The sequence below is a fragment of the Passer domesticus genome, chromosome 2, assembly GCF_036417665.1.
Source record: "Passer domesticus isolate bPasDom1 chromosome 2, bPasDom1.hap1, whole genome shotgun sequence".
In the NCBI taxonomy this organism is placed as follows: domain Eukaryota; kingdom Metazoa; phylum Chordata; class Aves; order Passeriformes; family Passeridae; genus Passer; species Passer domesticus.
Window position 1 is genome coordinate 65,575,343 of NC_087475.1, and position 25,756 is coordinate 65,601,098.

Below are 25,756 nucleotides of genomic sequence, written 5' to 3' on the forward strand. Positions count from 1 at the left end.
TGAAAGCTGATCCCGGACTGAGGCTTTAAAGGGAAAAGAAAAATCTTCTTTTTGTTGCGCGTGTCGTTAAACAAAGCCGTGTCTCCAGACGCGCCCGCTTAGAGCGAGAAAGCAGCGCGGCTAGACGCGCTCTTTGTGCGTTCCCCGCATCTTTCTTTACCAGAATCAGGGGAACATAGACAGGTGTCCCACTCCTAAGATGACACTACTACATTATTGGTATTGGGTCTGCATGCACAGAAAGCAGGCTGCCAGTAGATAAGCATTTCTTACTGGGAAATCACTCGTTCATCATCCAGATGTTCCTTATTTTAAAAAGTCCAATTAAGAATAGTGGAAATTTGGTATTGAAACCAATCATGTTTTTAGTGAGTTTGTGCAGGGTTAAAACAGTTCCCTGGTAAAGGAGGATGGGTCTGGGACTGTAATCTCAGAGCTCAGTCACTTTGGCTGTGTTTGCAAGTGCAGAAAAGGCATTCCTCCCTTCAGCCAAGGGGTTGGTGCAGAATAAACCACCCTGGCCTCTCCCACAGCCACCAAGCTTGTCAACAACAGGACACAAAAGAGAAAATCAATAGCTGTGGCTACTATATTAGAGCCTTGCAGAATGTAGAGCTGATGGCTTTTATATAATAGATGAGAAGTAATAACTTCATAAAGATGAAACAACATACGGAGGGTTTATGGCAAATAATAAATATTGTTTTCCTCTTTTGTTTTGCACTGACATGTTATTTTTATGTGCACCCAGAGATTAAAAGACTGATGTTAGCAACAACAGCATTGTGTAAGACAACTGTCTTTCAGAAAAAGGCAAGTTTTATTATAAATTGTTAGTAAGAGAATTCACAAAATTTGTCAATATTAGAACGACCAAAAAAATAAGTGTTGATGACAGGATACTATTAAAATAGAAGTGGAGAGAAGCTTTTAGTTAGAGCTAAGTTTATTGGCCAAGATTCAGGTCTGGATGGGACAGCTCGAAACTCCAGGTATCTAGTTCCACCCACAGTAGAAAACATGCAATTTGTTTGACTTGGAATGACACCATACAGATGGACAGGATCTGGTCACTTGAATTTGTTTTCTTACCTTCTCTGAGAAATTTTCAGATGTTAAAGTTGAGGTTCTCTTTTCATATCTGTTTAATTGATTTTTTTCCCCTAGCTGCTTCGAGATTGGACATAATTTCAGGCAAATGTACTAATTATCAGGTTATTTCTCTAACAGTGCTTGTCTGTTTGGTTTTCAGTGACTGTATTTGAATAATTGGGTTGACTTTCTGTTGCTCCCAGTACATAGCCTCAAGTCTATTTTTGTACCTATACCTTCTTTTTTGATTTAAAATCGAGTACAGACACGACCTGAAGATCCAGTTTTGTGAGATGCTCGGAACCATGCTGGTGTGATCACTTTCCTGTAGACTGCACAACCAAAAACAGATGGTGGCCTGAAAGATAAAACTCTTTTTTTTTTTGTTCATTTTCTGGTCAAAGACTGAAGAATGAGATGGGTTTGGTAGCTGTTTCATTTTCCTTGGATTCAGGAACATACATATTCCCCTATGGCATATTATGTTGTCTTACAAGTCATACTGCAGTGAAAGAGTCTGTGGTCGAGCCTGTGATGTGTATATTAGCCAGGATTGATTTAGGTACAGTGACAGGATTTTCTGTCTTTATTCTGCGGTGCTGATTAGCTCCATCAAGTCTGTAGTGCCCCAGCTGTAACAGCAGCTTAGTCAATGGATTGAGGAGAAGCAAAATGGTAAAATCTATAAGCATTTTTCCATGTCCCTGCTGGGGTAGTTTTCTGACAATGTATTCATGGGTGTTTGATTCAGCCTGACTTCAGTGGTTGCAGCAGAGAGTAATCCGCAGCTCAGGTTCCCTTGACCAACTATGAAGATTTCTCACAAGTGGATTCTTAAAATTCAAAACACCAGGACCAATTTTAAAACTAGCTGCTATTTCAGTATAGACAAGACCATGGGGACCATGTGTTTTGTTATTGCTATATTCTGAGGAGGTATCTGCTTTTGTGGTTGTGAGAAGGATTGTGAATCCTAAAGCACAATGTAATAGCTCCCCTTTTCTTTTGAACAGGTTAGACTGGGACAGAAACATTTCAGCTAAATTTCAAGTAAAATACTTCCAAGCACAATGATTCTGAAAGGTGAATCAAATGTTGATACAGTTGAAGCATGATGAGTTTTAAACATTAAGAGAAAATGGAATGAGAGTTTGGATGTTACCTTATATACACAATGTGTTTAATTTGTTCCTAATCAAAACAAAACTCCCTGGACAGAATATGAATTGTGAAATAAAGCTTATTTCCCTGCAAGCGACTAAGCCATGCAGCCAGCTTGTGGGGGCATTCAGAGACAGTTGGCAAAATGAGATGCTTCAGGAGAGATGCAAAATTCAATGTACAGTTTCCATGAGGGAAAGCAGAATGGCAGCAGCTCAGGGAGTGAATGTACAGGCCATATAAGGCAAATAAATGAACTGCTGTAGAGATGCCATTAGCAAAGCAAACACTGACTTGGGGACCTTGGCATATATCGTGGAAGAGATAAATTGCATGAATAAATTCATGCTTGTTTGCTTCTCCCTAGGCTTCCAATGCCAATTTTAACTGAGAAACAGTTTCCATGTGTGAAACAGAAGTTTTTCCACAGTCATTTTAATGCCAGGCAATTTCTACCCATGTCTGATCCCAACACATGCCTAATTTAGACATATTTATCACAGTTTCATTATAACCCAGGCCTTTGGCTAAGAAAAGAATGACAGACCTCAGTCTTTAAACAATTAAACAACTGTTTAATAACAGTACTCAATTATTCTCTTTCTTTACATCAAGAGGAGAGTTCCATTAGCACAGTGTTAGCTTAGTATCCCTGTCATTTCAGGCATTGGTAAAATGAATAGCAGGGGATAAAACACCACACTGAGCATGTGTGCAGTAAGTGAAGGCATGTGAGCAGTAAACGAGGAGTGTCTACACTCTCCCAAACGTGCACAGCTCCTTGCAGAAGTGGAGACCTGAGAGCTCGTGCATGCTTGGGGGTGGAGGCACAGCACTGGGTGGAAAGGTGATTTGAGGGGAGGATGCTGGAATGGTATGCTGTGGAGCAGGCTCCAGCTCTCAGCTTTGGGAAAGTCATTCATACCAGCTCCCTTTCTGTCAGACACCCCGTGGGCACATCCACTTTCATGTTTTGGTGTGGATCAAGGGCGTGCTTTTGAAGTGAATCTCCAGATCATCCTCACTTACCACGTTTTATTTTGCCCAGCAGAGGTGGGTACACCGAGTGGATTCATATAGCAATACAGCAGAAGACAGGTGCCCGGAGTGCATCAGATGCATTCTGAATTCTCACAGGGCCCTCAATTCACAGGCCCAACCTGGAGTGAAACTGAAGAAAAAGCTATGAAAAAGTGTGGGCATCACTTAGGCCCTGCACACCCATGAGATCCAACACCAGAGTGATCCACATGACTTGCTAATATAGATGTATATTAGGTGGATGTAGCCTAGGGGTAGTCAGCTGTGGGTATGGCTGCTTTGGGGTTATGCCTTCATTGTCTTCCTTGTGGAGTATTTTATTGCATATATTCTAGCATTCAGCCTACATTTAACCCACTTTTTGATTTTTTGAAACATGTTTCCTTAAATAGACTTGAAATGTTAGGGTGGAAAACTTGATCATGCTAGATACTTTCCAATTCATTCCTTATCCCTTGAGAAAGAATGCATTTTCAGTTATATTCTGATTTTAAGACTTTGCATTATAGGGAAAAAAATTGATGTCTAATTTTAAAAATGCAATAAAGTGGCTTTGTAATTCAATTCTGAAAATAGCTGCTGTTACTATTAAATGGTGTAAATGCAGACTGAGTGCAATAAACCTCACTTCCATTTAGCATGAATAATATTAATGAATGGTGTTTAAATTACATGCCAGGACTGTAAAAGAAACATTACCAAAGAGACTTTGCATGTCTGGTGCTGACACAATTTAAACCTGTCATAAAATTGTCTTGTATCTGAGAAATATATTCACGTTTCTGGGCGTAGAGGAAAAACCAGAATGGGAAATGTCTTTTTCTCCCAGAGGCTCTCTGTGCAGAAGGCAACGCTCCTCAAAACTTTCCCACTTAAGACACTCTGGGAAAGGGCTGAAGCTCCCGTCTCTCCGCTTGACCTAACCCATCCGGGAGGAGCTGCTTGGTACTGTGATCACATTTGCTCTCGCTGTAGACCAACTCGGGAACTGTTGCGATCAAAATGCTGGATCAGCAGCTCGCATGCAGAGACAGACACAGTTCTTATCACACGCACACCATCAGGAGATTAGCCCATATTTTCCCATGTAAGGACTGCAGCCTTCCTCCTTTCCTACAAATACTCCTTCTTCGCTGTCTTTCCCCCGCTCTCCTCTCCTGCTCTTTCCTCCCCTCCGTCCCCGGCTTCACCGCCCCTTGCACCCCGCACTGAGCGGCCGAGCCCGGCGCCGCCGCAGCGCTCCCGCCACCCCCGCACCGACCGGGCCCCGGGACCCGGGACCCGCCCGTCGCGGTCCAGGGCGGGCTCGGGAAGCCGGGACCCACCCCCGCAGCGACCCCGCGGGGCCGGGACCACCGCCCCGCCCCGCCAGGACTCGGGGACGCGCCCCCGCTCTCCCGTTCGCCGCTCCGCCGCCGCCGCCCGGCCCCTCGCCCCCGGCCCCGTCCGCGGCCCCGCAACTGCGCCGAGCGCGGCGGGTCCCGCCCGGGGAGGCGGTGGCGGGCAAGGGGGAGGAGAGGCGGCGGAGTGCGCTGCCTCCCGAGGAATCAAACGGGGGGAGAGAGGAACGCGCGGAGGAAAGGACGGGCCGGGCTGGGGAGGGTGCCGGTCCCGGTCCCGCCCGCCTCGGAGCGCCCGCGTCGCCTCCGCGCCGGGACCGTGGGTAGAGTCGCTTGGGGCGGCCGCCGCCCGCCGGCCCCGCGCCCATGTGCTCCGGCAGCCGCGGCGGGCAGCCTCCACGCCCGGCGTGTCCGTAAGTAGCCCTTCGCTCCCCGGCACCGCGCCTGCCCCCATCCTGGCGCTCCTGCTCCTTCCAGACACCGGCTTTCCCGCACTCCATGCGCGGCTGAATCCCCTGCCCCTGCACCCCCTTCCTTTCTCTAACCCCTGCCCTCCCTCGCTCCCGGTGCGTTGCATTCCCTTCACGACTCCGGATCCTCCAGCCTTCAGAACGTCCTTTCCCTCCCCGACCCCTCCCTATCCTGCACTGCCACATCTCCTGCATCCCCGGACCCTCTTTCTCTCCTGCGTTCCCTTTCCCCGCTCTGACACCCAGCCTAGCCGCATCCCTTGCCCGTTGCACTGGACCCTCTAGACTCCCTTCCCTGCTCGGCTTCCCAGCCCTCTCATCCTCTTGTCTTCCCGAATCCTTCCTCTCCCGGGCCCCCGTCTTTCCCTTATCTCCCTGCCATCCCGTACCGCTTTCCCTTCCCGGCCCCGCAGTTTCCCTGCTCTCCGTCCTCTTGGGTACTGGGATTCCCCACACTCTCGGCACCTCTGCCTTTCCAGCTCTGCCTTTCCAGCTCCGGCAGCACCTCCTTTCCCTCCCATTCTGCTCCTCTTGGACCCCCTGTCCCCAGAAACCCTTCTCCTCCCGCGTCTCCTGCCCCTCTCGGATCCTCTCCCCCTCTCGGATCCCCTGCCCCTCTCAGGTCCCTGCACCCCAGCCCGCCCCGCCCGGTACTCCCCACCCTGCCGGCTCCGCGGGCGCTGCGCCCGCTCGCCCGCAGTTTTTCCCTGGCATCACCCCGGCGAGTTTTGGTTCCTGGCCGCCGCCTTCCCTCGGGGGAAGCCGTATCTCTCCGCCGCCCCCTCCTACCCCTGGAGGGCGGGGAGCGGGGTTTCGGGGCCGGAGGGGTGAGCCCGCCTCCCGGGAGAGCGCCCAGGCTGTGAGCTGGCAGGCTCCAGGGAGGCAAAGCTGCTGCCCCGCTGGAGCAGCAGGGTTTGCCGGGTCGTACCCTGGGACGCTCCATGTTGTCCCCTATTTCCAGATGTACCTCCTTCTGCGATTCAGGGAATGATCTTCCCTAAGTGCTGTGACCCACTTTGGCTTACTTTTGGTGCCACGCCAAGACACAGACAGATCCTTCTCTAGATGATGCTTCTAAAGAAATGGTGCCCCCCCAACCCCCATGCCTCTCTGTCAAGTTTTTATACCCAGGGGTTTGGCAGTCTGCAGGTTGAAAGATATTTCTGTGGATAGGCTACGGGTAGATAGGTGAACACTTCTTCAGTAGCAGTATAGGCCTTTTTAATATCACAGAAGAGACTTCATTTTCTTAGTGTTTTAAAAGTAAACAAAACTTTTGTGTAGTGCACATGGCCAATTTCACTTACAGACTTTCTCTAAGTTCCCTCATTGTGCTAAAGTAGTATTCATTTTATTGCCTTTTCATGAATTCACTGATTGGCGCCTAATCATGCTTAGAAGAAAAAGCCCCTGTAAATAGCTATCAGAATTAATTTGGCAGCAACTGTGAGAAATGATCATAAATTTACAAATGCAGTTAGAATAATGATCCAACATGAATTTAACGAGAATTACACCCCCAGCCTCTGGGAACAGCATGTAGGTTTCGGTGACAGTAAAATGCACTCGGGAACACTGATACTGAGCTGAGAGGCTGGGAGTTGTCTGAGAAGGATACGAAGGGGTTATGGCTCCTGGGTTTGAGCTGGGAAGAGGCAAAGAAGAGCTGGGCTGAATGCAAGCAGGAATATGAAGAGAGACCTCTGTGTTTTAATTGTGAGCTCCTTGAGATTGTGTAGGGGTGAAAAGATGTGGCAATGTCTTCACTTACCAGAAGCCCACCTGGAGTACGGGTTCCTGGCACTTTGGGACATCAAGTGATAAAAGGCTCCTTTTGCACAGCGATGCCAAACAACTTGGAGTGCTGGGAAAAATGCCATCTCATATCACTTCTTTTGGGAGTGTGTTAATAAGTTTTACCTGTGCCACAAGAGTCTGAACTTGAAATGCCTTAGCCATTGTGGGTGGTTTTGTACTGAAGCTGCAGGACCATCTATAAAGTGAAGTACATTCTCCAGGCATTGTAGGAGGAAGGTCTTGCTAATTAAGGATAAACAAGACCTTATCTGTTTTTTCTATTGGTACTGGAAAGATCGGGACTTGCAGTGGAGAAAAGTGAGGCAAGTACACAGGAGACCCCCGAAGGTGGCTGCCGAGCATTCCTGGATGTGCACAGCAGTCTGTTCCAGCTGGGCTGCTGGCCACCACCATCACACTGACCACAGAAACTGGTGTCACTGAGAGTGATTTTAGGGTCTGCTTGCAAGGGTGGGACAGAAAAGTGACACGTTTTATTCAGAAAGGAAAAACACAAGACAGCACAAGTGACATGTCTTCTAGGAAGGAAAAACATTCTGGCAGACAAATATTCTTTTCTAATGTCAGCGTTACTGAACTTGTATTTTTCTCCTTTTTGTGTTTTGTTATTTAATTAGGGACCTTTGACTTCATGATGGGAGGAAATATCCCCCTGGCTCTTCGGATCCGAGCTTCTCCCAGTGTGAGGATTTGTCAAGGCTGAGAGATTCCGGATTATCCCTAAAGCCCCTCTAAAATACACAGTTACTTTTGTCTTCCCATCTTGTGGGGTCTTGGAGCAGACACAAAGATGGCCTCCAGCCTCACCTGTGCTGGCATTGTCTGGGCCCTCCTCTCCTTCCTCTGCGCTGCTGCCTCCTGTGTTGGCTTCTTCATGCCCTACTGGCTCTTGGGTTCTCAGCTGGAGAAGTCTGTTTCCTTCGGCACTTTCCGGAGGTGTTCCTACCCGGTGCGGGATGAGAGCCGCCAGATGACCGTGATGGTGGAGCAGTGTGGCCGCTATGCCTCCTTCCAGGCCATCCCGAGTGCCGAGTGGAGGATCTGCACGGTGGTGACGGGCCTGGGCTGCGGGCTGCTTCTCTTGGTGGCCCTGACAGCGCTCATGGGCTGCTGTGTGTCCGAGCTCATCTCCAGGACTGTGGGCAGGGTGGCAGGAGGAATCCAGTTCCTGGGGGGTAAGTGCTCTTGCGGTGAGGGGATGGGGATGTCCAGGCTGTTTGCTTGTGGGGAGACTCTTCTGGTGCTTTGGGAAGAGGAAGGGGTGATTCAAACTTTCTCCTAGCAAGGGAGACCACTTGGCTCCCCCAACGACTGAGCTGCTTGTGTGGCTGCCCGAATGTGGCCCAAAGACACAGTGGCCTGGGCTCTCTTGTGCTCAAGTCCCTGTCTGGTCATTGTGTGACCTTTGAGAGCTGTGTGGCAAGTTGACTTCTGTGGGCCAGCATCTTCTCAGCAGTTTTTGGATTGTAGTTTCCAGCACAGCATAGCTGAGTTGGAGGTACCTGGAGAAGCATGTGGGCTACAGATCCACATGAAGCATTGTGGTTTGGCAGAGGAGAGGCTGTGTTGTGTGGGAACAACCTCCCTTTCTCCTTCTTACCCCTGTTATTGGCAGAGCTCCCTCCAGCTCTGCTTTCTGCAGCTGCACAAGCTTTGGCCCAGGTTTGAAGTGTGGGCTGTTTATCCCTGGTGGAGGTGGCCCACCATCTCCTGGGAGGAGCCCTGCTGGGCTGGCTGACCCATGCTGCCTGCTGATGGTGCCTCGGGTTTGTTGGCTCCATGGGCTAGACAGCGTGTGGGAGAATTACTTCCGCTCCTGTTTCTAACTTGTAATTGTGTGGCGTCTTTGTAACTGTAAGAGTATTTGAAGGGTAGGAGACAATAAATAGGATCCACAAGCATGCTTTTTACTGGGCACTATTCCTAGTAAATCATCACCCTCTTGTCATCGGTGACATGCGGATCAGTGGCACTCACTTTTGCCTGATGCAAGCGCTCCACCACACACATGCACTTGTCCCCATAAGGTAACATGCTTCTCTGAGCTTTGGGTGCTGAGGCAGTGCAGGTGCCAGCTTTTTGGGTGCCCTGGTCCCAGCCAGGCTCCCTGGCTCATGCCCCAAAGGAGTGGACTCTAGCGGAAGCCCCGTTTCTCTCCCTTCCAAACAGGCGCTTGCTCTGCAAGGGCGGTCAGGTTACATGGCACGACTGCAGCTTATAAGGAAGCACAAGACAAAAACTCCACTAACTGTCCAGCTTGGTGAGGACAGCTGAGGCTGGGAAAGGGCCCTGTGCCAAGCCTTCAGCCAGACGATACCAGTGTAACTCCCTCCTGGCCACAGGGAGTCCTGTCTCCAACTTTTTGAGTAGTTTCTGCACTTTAGAGCAAGCTGACCCCATCACTTCACCCTTCCCTGAGCTTTGTGACACACAGGCATTCTTGTGTTTAATCTGTCTGACAATTTGAAAGTGCAGCAGCTGCTGGAGAGTTAACTCTGCTGGGAGCTGTGGTTTCTTGAAACCTGCTCCATTATACAGTTCCAGCCAGGCAGTTGGGAGTGGAGGAGGTTCTCAGTTTGGTGACAATCTACAAGCCCGCTTTGTCTGACTATTTTCACTTAGAGCTGTCACAGGCTTTAACCACCCCCTCTTTCCAACTGCTATCTTGGTTCATCTGGTTTTAATTTGCATTTGGCCCCTTTCTCGTGACCATGCTCCCCTGTGTGCCTGTGGAGCAGGGCTGGCAGGCGAGCTTACAGCTGTTTGCTTACAGCCACCCCAGCAAACACGGCAGCTCCAGCAGTGGGCACGTGGCCAGGGGATGCAGGAGGAACCCTGCTCCCCATGACACTGGTGTGAGCTGGAGGCGTGCACCCTTCTCTGAGGCAGGATGGTTGCTCCTGGAGAAGGAGCACACCATGGCAACCTCTTAAACTTGTCCAAGCTGACCAGGGAGCATCCCATTCTGCCTGGAAGGGCTTGAGCAGCCAGTGCTTGTTCTCAGTAGGTGGCAGTTCAAAGAAACATGAACCTGTGATATGAAATGAAAATTGCCAACAACTTTGCTTACAGTTCAGAAATTAGTTACGCAGCATGTCTAATTTTCCCCTCTACTGGCTTTTATGGTTGTCTCGCATTTCATTCAGCACTGCTGGAATTGTGTAAGAAAAGACCAAAGTGAGCACTGTCATTTCTTAACCTGCTTAAAACCTAACTGTGGGGGCACAAGGGAAAGGCCAGGTGGTGAAAGCCAGTAATTTGGATAAACTGAAGGGACATATTAGGGTAAAGAGGAGTTTCTTACATCCCTCATCAGATCCTTAGCTGCTATAAATCAGTGTAGGTTAATTGTTTAAATAACATGACTACATTTACTCAGATGTCTAACTTAGGCACTATAATTATTATCTTGTTTTATGTCAAGATAGCCGTGAGCTGTTCACCTTATTTACAAGCAGGGAATGCATTCTCTTTGTTCCCTGTAATGCAGTTGTATACCATGATGTGGGCTTTGAATGTGGCTTGGTGGCAGCACAGTCATTGTCATTTTAGTTGGTCTCCACTTAGAGATCTAATCAAATAAAACCCTTATAAATATTGGTGGTTTTTTGTTTGGTTTTTTTGTTTGTGGTGTTTTTTTTTTTAATTGTGAAGTAGAACTCCCACCTAGCTTTATATATAGAAAAGCCTAGGAAAATAAGCAGCCACTGAGTGATGCTAGTAATTCATCCTCTGTGTTAGGACAGGGAGGTGGCTAAACGGTTTCACTTTCTTTTTGTTTCAGGCATCTGCACCCATACCCTGCTGGGGCTCTTGCTCCAGTGGCGGAGGATGAGTATTGGAATAAACCATATTTCTCTTGAAGTTAGAAACCAGCATAAAGACAGGTTCAGTGTAGCTAGTTTATGGCTTTACTTGTGCTCCTTTTGTTTAGGATCCAAGTAAGTTTCTCAACATGATTTAAAAACACAGACTTGAGGAGGAAGTAAGCCAATGAATAATGGATTATTGTGGGAGGCCCAAGAGCAGAGGAGATGTACAAGCCACTGAAGCTGTGGTGAGCCAAAGCTAAAACTTAGTCCAACACTAGAAGCATTTTTACTGCTATGAAGACGTGGCAGAGAGGTTTGCTTACCAGAGGTGGTAAGCAAACAGCCTGATCCTTTTCTTCTAGCACTATGAAGGAGGAATAACTCCAAGTAGGTCAGTGGAATAACACCTGTAAAAAAGTAGTGCAGCTTGTGCTAGCTAAATGGTGCCAAGGTTTTATAGTTGGGATTTCCCCAAGTTGCATGTGGCAGCTCAAGGGAGTGAATTATTCATGAGTGATTTTACCATAAATCTGCTCTTCTGATAAAAATTGAATGGCAGAACCTGCAAGAAATTGCAGATCTAGGCGGAGTCAGAAGGGCTCTTTGGATATTTCTTGTTCCTATGTACTTAGTCTGTATTTGCTATTTCAGATGATCCTGGCTACAGGGTATACATGCATTTTAAGGTGCCTCTGGGATGAAACATGTCAAGTTTCTGTTCCTACTAGAAAGATTGCATCGTAGACTTTTCCTCCTGTTTGTAATTGTGGGAGCGGCTTCCTTTCCCATACATGATCACGTGGCAGCTCTGTAGCCATTACAGCAATTGCTTGCATGAAAAGTGACGCTTTTAGCTTTTTCTAAGGCCATTTGGTGGTGGGTGACAAGAAGTGTCCAACTCCCCAAGGCCAGCCTTTTCTGCAGTGGGTGTCAGTGGTCTGCAGTCCACAGCTGTCAAATGTCTGCTGTGGTCTCTCAGACCATGCTTCCTGGACATGTCTCTTGGACTGCTTCGAAGAAATGACAACTGAGGTGGAAGTTATGCTGTCTGTAACCTCTTGAGGGCACAGTCATGTAGATAGATACAGTCTTCACTGATAACATTAAGTACAGTGTTTCCAGCTGGTTTCCTTTGTGTGTTTGGAAGGCTGAGGCATATATAATGTAGCTAGAACAGATTGTGAGGATGTAGCTTTGACCATAACTATTGAGGATATGACAGCAGGGAGTGAAGTTTAACAAATCTATCACAAATTGGAGTCTGTAATTATTGATCTTCTTTTCATTGTGCCATGGCAAGTCAATTCCACTTAAATGGAGAAACTAGAAATTTAAAGGTAGGTAGCTCAGATATGACATACTAATTTGGTGAATAGTTTCACTCTCTAAATGCAGAGCAATGATTTTAAGAACATAGCAATATTTTTAAGAACATAATGAACTTAAAGGTTAGCTAGTTTTATGGGAGGCAGTGGATCAAAAGGCACAAGTACTGCAAGGATGGTCAATTTAAAGAGCATTACGCTGGCAAGATGAAGCTTTTCATTAAAGTGGTCAGCACGTGGGAATGAAATCTTCACTAGCTCAGAACTCCCTTTTGCTGGGTAGAACAGCTAAACCAAGCTCAGAATACAGATCTGAGGGAACAAAGTGTGGAACAATCTGCTGGCTGAGACATCTCTCTGAACCTGACACTGTGACCCTGATTCTGAGTGCTACATGAGAAGTGAACCCTTTCCATGATTATGGGGTAGCCATGTGGCTGTCAGCAACTGGCATGTTTACTGTCATCTTTAGTATTCATTGATTCCACTCTAAAGAAGTACAAGTTTTGCTACCCCCTTCATTAAATGAAAAAAGTTTTCAGCAGCATCTATTCTTCCTCTCCTTATTTCTCTGTATTGTTTCCCTTGTGTCTCATGGAAGTGCTGAAACTCCTGAAACTATGGTCCTTGAAATTGTTGGTTAGAAAATCTGGAGCAGGGGGTGGTGAAAGGCACATTTTTTCATTTGAGAAAAAAGTGACACAGTTCCTAACAACTTTTGATTTTGTCTCAGAAAATAAAATGTGGCCTTATGAAAAATGCTCTCAGGAGTACATGAAATTGCTGGAGAGTCCTTCTCCAATTGTTGTGTGCCAGTAGAGGCCATCATATTTTCCATCAGCCATAAGGTGCTCAGGACAAGTGTTTGCTGGGTGCAAAAGGCAGAAAAATATGGACTGATCCCTAAAGATGAGGAGAATGTAGAGTGTGAGGTGATGTTTTGATTCTGTGTTGTCTATAATGAAACCTCAGAGAAAGCCTTTACGATTTTGGGCTAAAGATTCTAGGGAGACAGGTCCAAACAAAATCTGCACATTAATGGCATGTTAATGGCCGAATCTGACTTTGTGGTTGAGTTGATACTGAAATGTAAGGGACAGAGGAGGAAAAAACACTAGGTCGTGGCTGTGTGGGGTCATGTAGAGAAGCTCTCCCTCAAAGGATTTGCTTGGGGAAACAGTTAAAACAGTAAGAAGAGGCTTTTGGGAGAGATGGAGTCACTGAAACAAAGTTGTATTTCAAGAAAAGTAACTAGCAGTTACAGACAGCTCTGGGTTCAAGTGGAACAAAAGAGTCTTGGTTCTGAGGCTGGCTAAGAAAGGGGCTCTGGGGAGACTAGTTCCAGTTGACTACAGGAACTAGAAACTTCTGGGAAGGGTTTTTGTGCAGCTGGAGGAAAAGGCACTGACCAGTAACCATTATTTCATCTGACAGCTCAAGTGAGGCTTTCTGCTTTCTGCCTGGAAGACTAAGATCAGTGTAATTTCCTGCCTATAGGGAGAAAATGTAACTGAGAAAAGCCTTGTGGGAACAGGGAAGATCTGAGATGGTCAAGGGACTTCTACCAAGAAAACAGTGACCCCAGCCTCGGAAATTGCTTGTGATTCTTCCAAGCAATTTCATCCTTTCCCCCATTTGTACATATTCTTGCCATCTCTTCCTGCAATTTGTACCTGAAATAAAACAGACATTAAAAAAAAAGCAAAAATGTCCTTTTAGTTCTTTCATTTTTTTCAGCCCAAAAACATGTTTGAAAGGCTAATTTTTGGGTGGAGGCAAGGCAGGGTCATTGTTTCTGTTAAACACCAAGGCCCCTGCTTTACCTGCAAGTTAGCTTTTGGGGCTGTTTTGTCACACCTTCCTCTCGTCGGATGCAAAACTTCAGTGACTTTGCTGTGCTCCTGTAAACACATGATGGGGCAATCCTCATCCTAGACAAAGACAAGCTTCAGGCTGAGTACAGATCCAGCGTGTGTGTGCACATATAGACACTGCAGGAGAGGCAAATGAAAGGACAAGAAGCCTCACCAAGGTAACAGAAGAAGAGAAAACAATGAAAGTGACACTGTTAGAAGTTGGTAGTGAGTCATTATGTGTCATGTCATAGGCTCGTTGATTCAGCAATAATAAAGTCAGCAGAGAACACTGTGACTGCTTAGTCTGAGGTCTGCAGTAGCATGGGTCATAGGACAGCCTTCATATCATTTCAGTTTGAACTAGAGTGCATCTCTGAGAAAAAAAATTCTGGTCTGAATTTAATTAAGTTTGAGAAAAGCCTGATCTCCATAAGTTGTTCCAGTGGTGAATTACTCTGGCTGCGTTTCTTCCAGATCATTAATGCAAATGTTAAAAATATAGCACCAAGAATATATCATTGCAAAATTATGCTTTCTCAAGGAATATTTTGTCTTTTTTCTTTTTTTCTTTTAAGATCCGACACTTAGGTTGCTTTTAATCCATTTAAGCTGTGCTTTGTTGTGGTTTCTTTACCAGAACAACCTGTATAGAAGCTGCTTTGTAGCTGGTGTGTTTCACACTAGTTATTTCTTCAGTTTTCTCTAGCAATCCACCAAAGGATTAAATGCAGTGTATAGTTTTCCAGCTTCATCCCTTTTCAACTAGACTTTGACTTGCTAAACTGAATCCTCTGACTGCTTGTGCCTATCTTCATCTTTGCTTCTCAGCACTACAAGGTACCTTCATGTACTGTGGCACAGCATAGAGTCAAATTCTTGGATTTATGTTGTAGTCTGTTTTTCCGCTGCTGCAGATTTAGATTTGGAGCCCAGAATAAGACAGGGAAGTATAACTGTTTGGGAAGATGTTCAGGACAAGAGAATTTAGACAGTGAAATTATCTTAAAGATTCAGTAGCATATGTTTTATTGAAGATAAGCCAGCTCTCTCTCTGCTGTGTTCAGATAGAATTAAAATATGAGACAAATTCAGGATCGAAGCCTGAATGTAATAGATGAACCAATACAATGTACGTCCTCTGTCAGTTTATAAAGGACATTACTTAGATTCCTACTGTCTTAATTAGATAGGGACTTGCATTACTTGAATCTTTCCTGAATGCAGGGGCCATCAGGTCTGACTGATAGGGAATCCAGCTAGCAGGTGCTTACCTGAAAGAGGTAAAGAAAGGTGCACACTTAGAATCTGTATATTTTCAAGAGATTATACTGTTTTGCATGGTTGCCTTCACCTTGGTCACAGAAGTTCCTGCTGCTGCCTTGCTAAAGGCTGCGTCCCTGGCAGATCTCACAGCACAGGTTTTTGTGATATTTTCTCTAGAGTCCCACTGAAGGAAACCTGGTTACCAAAGTTTGCAAGTTAAGCTAACACTGACCATTTTAACAAAACTGGTTAGCAAGGAAGGATCAGTAATAAACATCACTGGTGCTAAGGTGCAGAAACAGTAGCTCTGAGGAGGCGATCTCTGCCAGCAAGGTCACAAGCAGTGCAGAGCAGGCAAGGGGCTGTAAGGCTGTTGAAACAGAGGGGATGTAAAACGAAGAAGACAAATGATGTGGAGAGTAGCCTTCATACTTAGCTTAGTAGTTTTTTAATTCTGTCACTCTTCACCACTTCAGATATCTCTTCTGGTATTTCAAAATCTTCCTAAAAAAGCATCAGGGCCCTTACCGGCTGCAAAGTTTTGTGTGTCCTTTGAAGTCAGTGACACTTAGTACAAATTACATCACTATTTCTATTCTAGGATTATTGGATTTGACATTAGTCTAAAACAGGTGTGGTTCTCATGATGACTTTCTTGTTGAAGAGCTACCCCAGTGAATTAACTTGTTTATACTGAATTGTTTTGAATACATATTCATTTTTTTTTTAAAATTACATTTAATCCCAATATAAATTTTGACTAAATACAGAGGAAGAAAAAGCCCCATGCAGAGTTTCAGCCTGGAGCAAATTCTTCAAATAAGATTTTAGGTGTTTTGGAACCACATTTAAAATGGAAATTCTGATGTATATATATTAAAAAATATGTTGCTAAAATACTGGGAAGAATCTTTTTACTTCACTTGTTGTCCTATTAATGTTGAATATAAAAGTGGTGTTTTGAATATTGCTGCAGCTGTGTTGCGTTTAAGCAGAATTTTGCATTAATAACAGAATTTTTGATCTAAAGAAGTCCCGGTGTGCTGTTTTATATATCTGTAGAATGAAGTTCAGTCTTCCTGCTTTGTTATCCCCTTTTTTTATTACAAAGAAACAATGGTGCTCAGCACTTCTGTGACACTTTTCACTTCAAAAGGTTTTGCTTGCATAACCTAATGAAACTTCAGAAAACGTGAGGCAGGGGACCAAAAAATCTATTTTGCTGGTGCGGAGTCAGAGTAAATTCAGAGGTACCTCATTTCAGATCCTTCACATTGGTGTTGATTAGAGAAGAATCTGGGTTGGAGTTAGAAATTTTGTTTCTGCATTGAAAGATCTGGCTTGTTTTGCTTCCTGAGATATTTCAGTGGATATTTGAATATTGCTGGAAACTGCATTTAGGCATCAAAATGTTTCCATATTTTCCAGTGCGAGTGGTCATATGTCCTACAGACAGGACAGAATTGTTCCCAATGGTGTATTTTCCAGGATTTTGTCCAGTCTGGTGTTAAACGTCTATGTAGTTTGTATTTTTTTTCTCATTTCTCTTAGGAAACTCAGCTTACTGTACATTCCACATGGAATTTTTTTCACAGTATTCAAACTGTATTTTCTTTTCCTTGCTCACATCCCTTTATTTCTGCAATGCATGTTTTTGCCTTCTAAGGACTTTAACTTTGGCTTCACAAAGTAAAATAAGGCAGTTTTCAAACTCTATCATCTCAAGGGAGCAAGGAGTAGAACTTGAGAGTAGCCAATGTATTGATTCCATGCAGTGAGCAATTAGGAAGGAGTGTGGTGTAATTAATAAACACAGGATGTATTTGTACAACCAAAACTCCAACCACAGCTGCTTAGCTTGTGGTGACCATCATGCTGGCTGACTTCCTGCTCAAGGATTTCCTTTGGCACTGTGGAACACCTTTGTTGAGTTCAGTGATGTTAAGCTTTTTATGCTGCACAAGTGCGAGGTCCAAAGTGACATTCAGATCATATGAAGAGGGCTTTAAGTCACAGAGAACCAAGAAAGAATGCTCTCCTTGTTTTTGGGATGACTCTGCCACTACAAGACATCACAGGTCAGAGGGGCAATATTGCATTTGACAGATCCCTTCTAGAAGCTGTCCTGTATCTTCTCAGGCATGAAAAATTTGGCATGGTCACTGCACCCAGACAATGCTGGTGATAAGGCTGATTCACTAGGCTTGATTAGATCGCCTATTTTGTTTGTTCCACTGTCAGTCCCCTGATGTCACAGGTACATCTGAGAACAGAGGCAGACATTTTTCCCCTCCAGACTGGCTTTTCCTTAGAGCCTGGCCTGTTGAAATCAACAGCAGTATTCTGCAATGGAACCCAGGGGAAGAGAGGATCTGGAGCTCAGTGCCGTTGCTACTTGTTGTGACTAGAGGGATTTGGGGGAGGTTGCTGCTGGGTGACAGTGCACAGACCTTCCTGGGATACCAGATTCTCCCTAATTCCCCAGGTATGGAATATTAATTGCATCAGGACTAACACCTTGACACAAAACTCTTTCTTGGGAGGATTGCTGTACCTTGAGCTGAGTCCACATTTTCTTGCGTAAGCCTGATAAGCCCCAGTCTTTCATGAGGACTGACCACTTTGAATTTATTTGTGGGCACAGTTCTTTACTAGCAGGACAGACTTTTATGTAAGCTTGGCAGTATTTTGTAGGAATATGAATAAAATTATAATGAATGAAAACCTAAACAATAACTTATTAGAAATCATTGTTATTTTATCTTGTGGCAGAATCCAAAGAGCTTCAGAGAAAATTAAGCAGAAAATACAGAATTCTGGTAAACATGGTATAGTTTCTATAGCAATGTAAAGATTTGACCCCTTTTTTTGTAAGCTGACAGTTCCGTTGTCTTGCATTGTTTCCCAATAAAGATGCCTTTGTAATATAAATTTGTATTGTTAATTTGAGAAGAACAGTTTTCTAATAAGTGCAAAGTGAGAAAATATTGACATAAAGCCATGAATGGTCAATCTGGAATAACAGAAGCTGCTTCTGAAATGCAGCACCCTGTGAAAGGATATGAAACCTGCTAACATAGCCATGTATGAGAAATGGCCTTACAACTTCTGAGGAGAGCACTGCCTGACTTGTTCACAAGTACAGGTTTTTGTCCAAGTCTGCAGTCAAATGAAAGCCTGTTTATGAATATTTATAAATTTTATTAAACTGAGAGCAAACTTAATATTCAGAGCGTCACAAGTCATTCAGGTTAGGCACAATACAGTTGAATGCCAGTCACTGGGAATGGTTACTAGGATGTACTAAAAAGTGCTCTGTGTTGGGGAATTTGTACAAACCAAGGTAGAGTGATGTTGAGGGACCTTTGTGAGTGTATCTGTGAGAGGAAATTTATTTGTTTCAAAATTTGCTCTGACTCAGCCCAGGTGCTACTACATGACTATGAGCTTTGAATGTCATTTGGAGATTAGTACAATCTGTCTGGCAAATTTGCACAAACATTCCCAGGTGTACCATGTTGCTTCTGTTATGGTTGTTGTTATAATGTATGAAACTCTTGAATTACTTTGTGATAGCAGAAAAGGCAGAGGCAAGGGAAAGGCTTTGCTGCTCCAAAGAAGTCCTTGCTGAAACAAAGTCAAATGGGGAAATTGAGGGAGATTTGGGTTGATTTTATTTTTAATATGATGAGAATTGATGCTGACCCATTTCTTGTGTGCTTTGTAGAGGACTAAGTAAAAGGAGACATATAAATGTTGGCTAAATGTATTACTTTCAGGGGTAAAGTTCAGATGATCTTTATTCCCCTAAACACTCTTATACTTCAACTGTGTCCTCAGAAAGGTATGAGCAGAGGAGGGAGCAGTCAGAGGCCGGGGCATGTGCAGATAGGGAAGCAGGGGAAGTGGGAATGGAGAGGGCTGTGAGAGGAGAGGAACTTCACGTCATAAAATTCCATTTGCCATACCTGCAGCCAGATGGATTCTTCAGTACTGCTCACTTGCAGAGGGTATTTCAGATGTGGCATGGGTTGTGCACAATAAAATCAGAAACTTAAGGCTTCTGTGCTATAGTGTGTTTTAGATTTCAAGGAATTCTGTTGTTTTCAAGTTCCTTTTCTGGCACAGCAGTGAAAACATGACAAATGGCACTAAATACTGGCATAAAACTCTTACAGCCAAGACAAGCCCTGAAACTATTACAGGCACATTCTGCAAAATTGAGAGGTCATGGTAAAATCAGGGCATTTTTATAAGAAATATTTTTAAAAGAAACACAATGGCTGGCTTTGGAGAGCTTTCTTCAGTACTGGAAATCTCTCTTGCTAGAAACTTTCTCTCCAGAAAGTATTCCAGCTTCACCAGCAAACCATTAAAAGCAGAATCTAGCCAATTAGGCCAGGCTACAAGTTCAAGCAGGTTGCAATGTTAAAATTCATCAGTGAGGTATAGGTGCAGACTCTGAGCCTCTCTGTGTTGTCCAGAGCTAAGACTGCTGATAACTCCCTGAACAACTGAAGTAATGAGTGTACTGAAGCTGTTTCCAACAAAGATGGACTGCACAGATTTTTTGTCCCATGTCCTTAACTAGAGTTTGAGGGGTTACTTGCACAATGAATGCAAGCAGTTCTGTTTGGGAGATCAGGCTTTTCTTATTTCGAATTTACAATTTCAACATAATGTTGATATAATAATTGAGAAGCAAAATGATTCCTTTAGAGGCTGCAGTGGAGTGATGCTTTGCAACTGCTCTCCATGTGAGCTCCGCTGAACAGAGTCCTTCTCCTGTGCTGGCATCATCTTCTATTTCATATTCCCCTCTATTGACTTCATTGCCCAGGCTGTGGAAGGGGACACCATGACTGAAGGTAGTTTATGCTGAGCCATTAACAACTCTGATTAGCTTGTTCCTCTTTTCCATAACAATTTGCAATAAAAACTCAGGAAAGAACCGTGCAAGGGCTGGGACAAGCCATACACTGGAGATGGCAAATTCCATTTCATGCTGCTAAGCCAGAGATCCGGTGCTAAGAACACAGGAAGCTGGGAAGATAAATACTGTAACTTTTCATCTCATGCATAAGAATTGCAGTCTGTTTTGATCTAGTGATAGAAAAAAGTCATTCTGCTTATCTCATCTAACATAGTGGCTAGTCTGATTACAAGCTTCTCTGCTTGGCACTTTTTAAAATTCAATTTGGCTGCCTGTGCCCTTGGCACACAGTGGGTTTCATTAAATTTCACAGCAGTTAGTTTTCATTCCCTCTGTGACACCTTTTTATCAACATTTGACTCTAGTGTAATTTCAAGCAATTGTGCTTTTTTTTCTGAAGTGCTTGTACCATAATAATTTGGCAGAGCAGGTGGGGGAAGACAATTCAGACACTTGCAAATCTCTGTACAAAAGTAATATATGAGAAGCCAGGTCAGCTTGCAAGTGTTTTTCACATATGACAGCAAAAATGATCTCCTTCCCTTTCTGTATCATTGAAGACTGTCAAAAGTGCAGTTAAAGAGCTTGCTGTAAGAGGCAAATTTTATTTCCTTCAAGCTAATCACAGCTTCATTTTAAAAGCAGACCTAGTGGATTGTTGCTGGATTGATGACCCAAGATTGTTAGACAAGCCTGCAACCCAGAGTGCTTAGCAAGTCTGTGTGAGTTTCCTTATCAAAAACAGATGAGGAGGTTGTTTTGGTAGGAAGGTTGTGTGTGTGTATGAGCACAGGAATACAGACAGCAAATGCAGTTCTTTTCCTTTCAGTGTTGGATGCTCAGTTTTTGGTAGGTGGGGTGAGGCAAGACGAGCACCCCAGCATGGACCTGGCATCTCTTGTCCCCCTTACAGAGCGACACTTTCTCCACACAGATACTGGGCAGATTTTTACAGCTATGAGCGGTTTTGCCAAAGTGTAAGTGGTTTTCAGGTGCAGTCTAAAAGGTCTTTATTTGCAGAGCGCAATGCTAGCCCTTTTTCATTCTGCCAAACTGAACTTCCAAAAATAATGTGTTATGGTTTCTCAGTAAAATTTTAAAAAGTACCTAATTAAAAATTAATTCAAAGTGAAGCTTAAAAGTTCTTAAAAGTGAGCCTGCATTCTGAGGTGACTCAGATCTGCGCCTCTCTGCCAAGGCAAGGGCAGCCAAGCTTGGGAAAACATAAATTATTTTCAGAATGAGACTTCCAATTGAGGAAACTTTTCCTTATGCCCTTTAGAAAGTGTTTGTTCTTGTCCTTTTAGTTTAACTAATGGAATGTCTTGCTTTCCTCCATCCTAAGGTCTCCACAGTGCCCTTGTAGGCAAAGGGTTTCCAAATGTACACAGTCGTGAGCATCCTGAAACAAGTCAGGTTTTTCTTAAACACCTTAGGAAAGCTTGAGATTATGGGCAGTTCCCCAGCTTCTTTGCAGGAGAAACCTTTATCCTCTGTAGTTCCTGGAGGGCGAATACCTGGTGGGAATTTTCCTCAAGGCACCCCCTTCCTTGGCGGTTCCCCATGTGATGGGACTGGTCAGTCCCGTGCATGCACTGGCACAACACTTTTTGGTGGATGGGCTGACTGTAGTTTACATTTTAGTCAGCATCTTGAGTTCCCTGAGAAGGAGGAGGCTTAGCTCTGCCAAGAAAGCAAGGGGGTCTTTGTGGCAGTGACTCTGTGCATCCACCGTGTCTCTGAGGGGCAGTGGCTGCTGCAAGATCTGTGTGCTCCAGGTGCCACTTCCGAACCGTGAGCCGGGTACCCAGCCAGTGCAAATTGTCACGGTGCCATTGGAACCAGCCCTGACCTGGGTCTGGCTGGAAAAGATGGCCTCACCCTTTCTTCTGGGAATGGCCTTTCCAGAGCACAGTTTTCAGTGCATGAACCTCTGGCTACGAACTGAAAGCTCATTTTGGTTTTTCCAGGCTGGCTGAGTACATTGGTTGGCTGGTTTATGGGTGAAAGCGCAGCTCATAGTTTCTGTGAACATTTTTTTCCTACTAAGCAGAATATAAGAATACAGATTATTCTTTGTCTTAGCATGATGGCTTGAAATACAGAATCTTGGTGTTTCCAGCATGAAATGTGCCAGTGTAAGTAGCAGACCTAATACTATGTAGCAGATTGTTCAGCAATAAAATTGCCCTGAGGGAAGTTTCTTCCTCTTCCACAAAATTAATGAGCATTTTATATCCTGAAGTCTGGAGATTCCTATAAATTTTATACCTAGCATAATGGTAGAGGTTTAAACCACAGAAATCACATTATGGTTATGACCTAATTATGCAGAGATCCAAGACACAGGATTTTTGATCCCCATATGGGCCATTCACTTAAGAGGGGACTCAATGATCCTTGTGGGTCCCTTCCAACTTAGGAAATGGTTGTTATTCTGTGATTATTTGATTTTTTTTTTGGACTTCAATATTTAGAGAGAAATTTTTTATCAATGTGGCCAGTGGCAGCTCTGAAAGAGTAAATAATAAAAATATTATTTGAGAATGAAAATTAATGCATACCTTAGAAGAGTTATATCTTCATATTTTTATCTTAGAGGACTTTAATAGAAGGCCACGTCTTTTTGCTTCGAGATGATGCATTTCGTTATCAGTGCTGATGATCACTTGACCCTGTGGGCCTAGAGAGAAACAAGTGTCAGTGCCATGTGGATCCTGACAGATGTCTCTGAGCACTTGCAGGCCTGTATATATATGCATTCTATGGATATTTCAAAACTGATTAACACTTCAGAACCTGAGTTAAAGTTATACTTGGCATTTCAGTAGTATCAAGGCAAAATTAATCAGAGCTCAAAAGATATGCACTCTTACTGACATGCTAGTGACAGTGAAAATATAAACCACTGGGAAATATCCTGCTGAAAGACAGACTTTAAACTGGATTTTGGAAGGGGATCTGCAAAACTGGCTTACTGCCATGGACAGACTCTGAGGTGGTGTCTAATAGTGTAGCTGGCATTTAGTGACTAAGGTAGCAGCTTAAATGACTCAGGGCTCTGCCAAGTTATATGTCCTGTAATAAGTCACTGCAAATCTTCTTACTTGTGAAACATTAACATATTAAATATGCAAACTAATCTCTTGAAACAGTTCAGATAAGCAGCATTTTTAAATGTACCCAGTCAAGTGTTTTTCAGCCAATGAAGCTCAGCAAGCAAATGCTTTCATCTCAGTGGCTCTCATGTGAATGGTCAAAATTTATACCTGGTTGTGAATTTAGGCTGTGTGACTGTTGGTCTTTGTAGTAAAAATAAGAGAGCAGAATGAATTTTTTTCTCCATTAGTTTTGTTTGTCTTTGTTTTAAATAGGTCAGCGATAATCTTTACAAATTTCAAAAGATGTTAATTCAGCCTCAGTGAAAGCTGTTAGGATCCAGTTTGAAAAGCATCAGATCAAATAGGATGCCTTTTCAGAAATCGTGCTTTTTATTTGTTCTGTGAAATGGAGCCCTAAATGAGGGATTAGCAGTAGTTTTGCTTTAATGGCACCAAGTACCTGTAGGAAGACATGACGGACTCTGTGTCTGCAGAAGGGTGTCTCTGTTTCCCAGCAGAAGGATGGTGTAGCCCGTCTGTCTGTTGTGAAGCTGGCCATCATTTTTAGGTGGAGAGGAAGCTTCAGCTAATTGTTTAATTAGTTTTGAAACTACAAATCTTTTGCCATATTTTTGTTCTGGAAAAAACACCCAGTGAACAGGGCAAAAGTAAATAACAAAGAGAATCTACACAGAATCAGCTGCCACTGCAAACACTAAAGCCAAAGCTAGAGAAGACCCAGTAGGCGGTGAAGTTTGGGGTGAAAAGGGGTTGGACTTAATTAGTTTCACCCCCCTAAATTTTATATTTTTTTGCTTGCTCATTGTGAAAATTGTCTTAATTCAGACTTTGGCAAGAGTGTAACAGCCTCCACTACTTTCACTTACCTCTGAATTCAGAACATGGTGACCTGTGTACTGATCCATTGGCACAGTGACCTGGATTTTACCTAACATCTGGAAAACATTAATGTCTCTCTCATGAAATCTCTTTGATTCCTCTTCACATTCCCCACCCCGTCCTTCCAGGACACTTTTTTTGAGGCACTTTATGCCATATCCAACAAGTATTCCTTAGTATGCTACTAAGGAAGGGGTAGCATGCTAAGGTGGTATGGTAATGGTTGTTCCCATTTAAATCCAGACTATTTAGATTCTCTTTAAAGTATGAGAGATTTTTCTTAACCTCTGAAGACACAAGGACACAAGGACAATGGAGAGTCTTCTGTCGTTCAAACATGGTGAGAGGTGCTGTTTCCAGACTGGGAATATGAATCCACTTCGAAAATAGACGGGGATTGCTGTAAACCAAAGGGACTGGTAGTGTGGTTTTCAGAGATCTTGAGAATGGGAGGCAACTCTTGCCACAGGGCCATGGTTTCAGCAGTTTGAATGTGAATTCAAAAGTTGCAATCAGATTTTTTATTGCAGCCTATCTTCAAGTGCTCACAAGTAAAACTCAGAAGACAGGTGCATCTCTAATGAAGCGAATCAGTCTTTGAGGTGGATGAGATGGGCAAAACAGGATGGAAAAATAGGGAAAGATTTGATGGAGAATAAGACTGCATAATTGTTTTTTTTTTTCCTTCACTATTTGAATACAGTTTGATGTAATCTCTGGCAAAGCTGATTGACAGAATTCTATATTGTAAGTTATAGAAGTATCTTTCTGGAAAATCTTTATCTTCACAGTGCCTCAGCACAGATGCAAGGAATAATTTTCCCTTTTACAGTTAGGAGGCTAGAAACTTATTGAAGGTTATATTTACAGAAGTGTTGAGTGGAGGCCTTCCAAGTCTTAGGTTCAAGCGTAGCCACTGACCCAACTGTCATGTGCTGCTTCCTTATAGTAGTTCATGACTAAAGGATTATCTGCCTGGCATTTTTGAAGCAGATGGGAGTTTATACTGTGTGCAGCCTGAGCTGATGGTCACAAGCTAACACAGACTGTTTCTCAAGGCAATTTACCCTGTTGAGCTTCTTACTGCCATAATTAAATGGCTTTATGTAGTCCAGCTGTACAGAAGGCATGTCCTAACTGAAAGACACAGCTAATTTTCTTTCCTTTGTGAAGCTTTTCTTGCAGTAATGAATACTACCCCATGGTTCAAAAGAGGTCATAGCTTCTTTTATGTACAAAGATTATATATGCTTGTTTAGACGACTGGTTTTCAACTCTTCCTGTCTGGTTGACTCCCTAGATTGCTGAAAAGCATGGCTGAGCTTGCTGTGCTTAGTTACCTTTTGTGGGTGATGAAACAAGAGTCTGTGACACCTTCTGTGGTCTTGGGTCACTCCCACTGAGAGACCATTTTAGAAAAGAAAACATTTTCCATGGATATATTTGTAGGTTAGAGCTGCTTTGTTATGTGTGAGTTTTTTAAAGGACATTTTATTTTTCCTGTGTACAAAGAACAATGGTCCTGTAAACTTCTGGCCAGAAAAACAAGCAAACATGCAAACAAGGAATAGATCTGCCACATAGATCATAAAGGAGATTTTGGATCAAAGATCTCATAGAGCCATTAAGTGGTCATCTTATATA

At 43.9% G+C, this 25,756-nt stretch overlaps 1 protein-coding gene across 1 annotated transcript in view; it reads left to right on the top strand.

Moving 5' to 3' along the window:
• Positions 1-4,828: 4,828 nt before the first annotated feature.
• The window catches only part of LHFPL6 (LHFPL tetraspan subfamily member 6), a 135,958-nt gene continuing 115,030 nt past the window's right edge, over positions 4,829-25,756 (top strand). The window contains exons 1-2 of the mRNA XM_064408930.1: positions 4,829-5,047; positions 7,540-8,097. Coding sequence (XP_064265000.1) covers positions 7,713-8,097 — 385 coding nt within the window. The 5' untranslated portion in view covers positions 4,829-5,047; positions 7,540-7,712. The remainder of the gene's footprint in view (positions 5,048-7,539; positions 8,098-25,756) is intronic.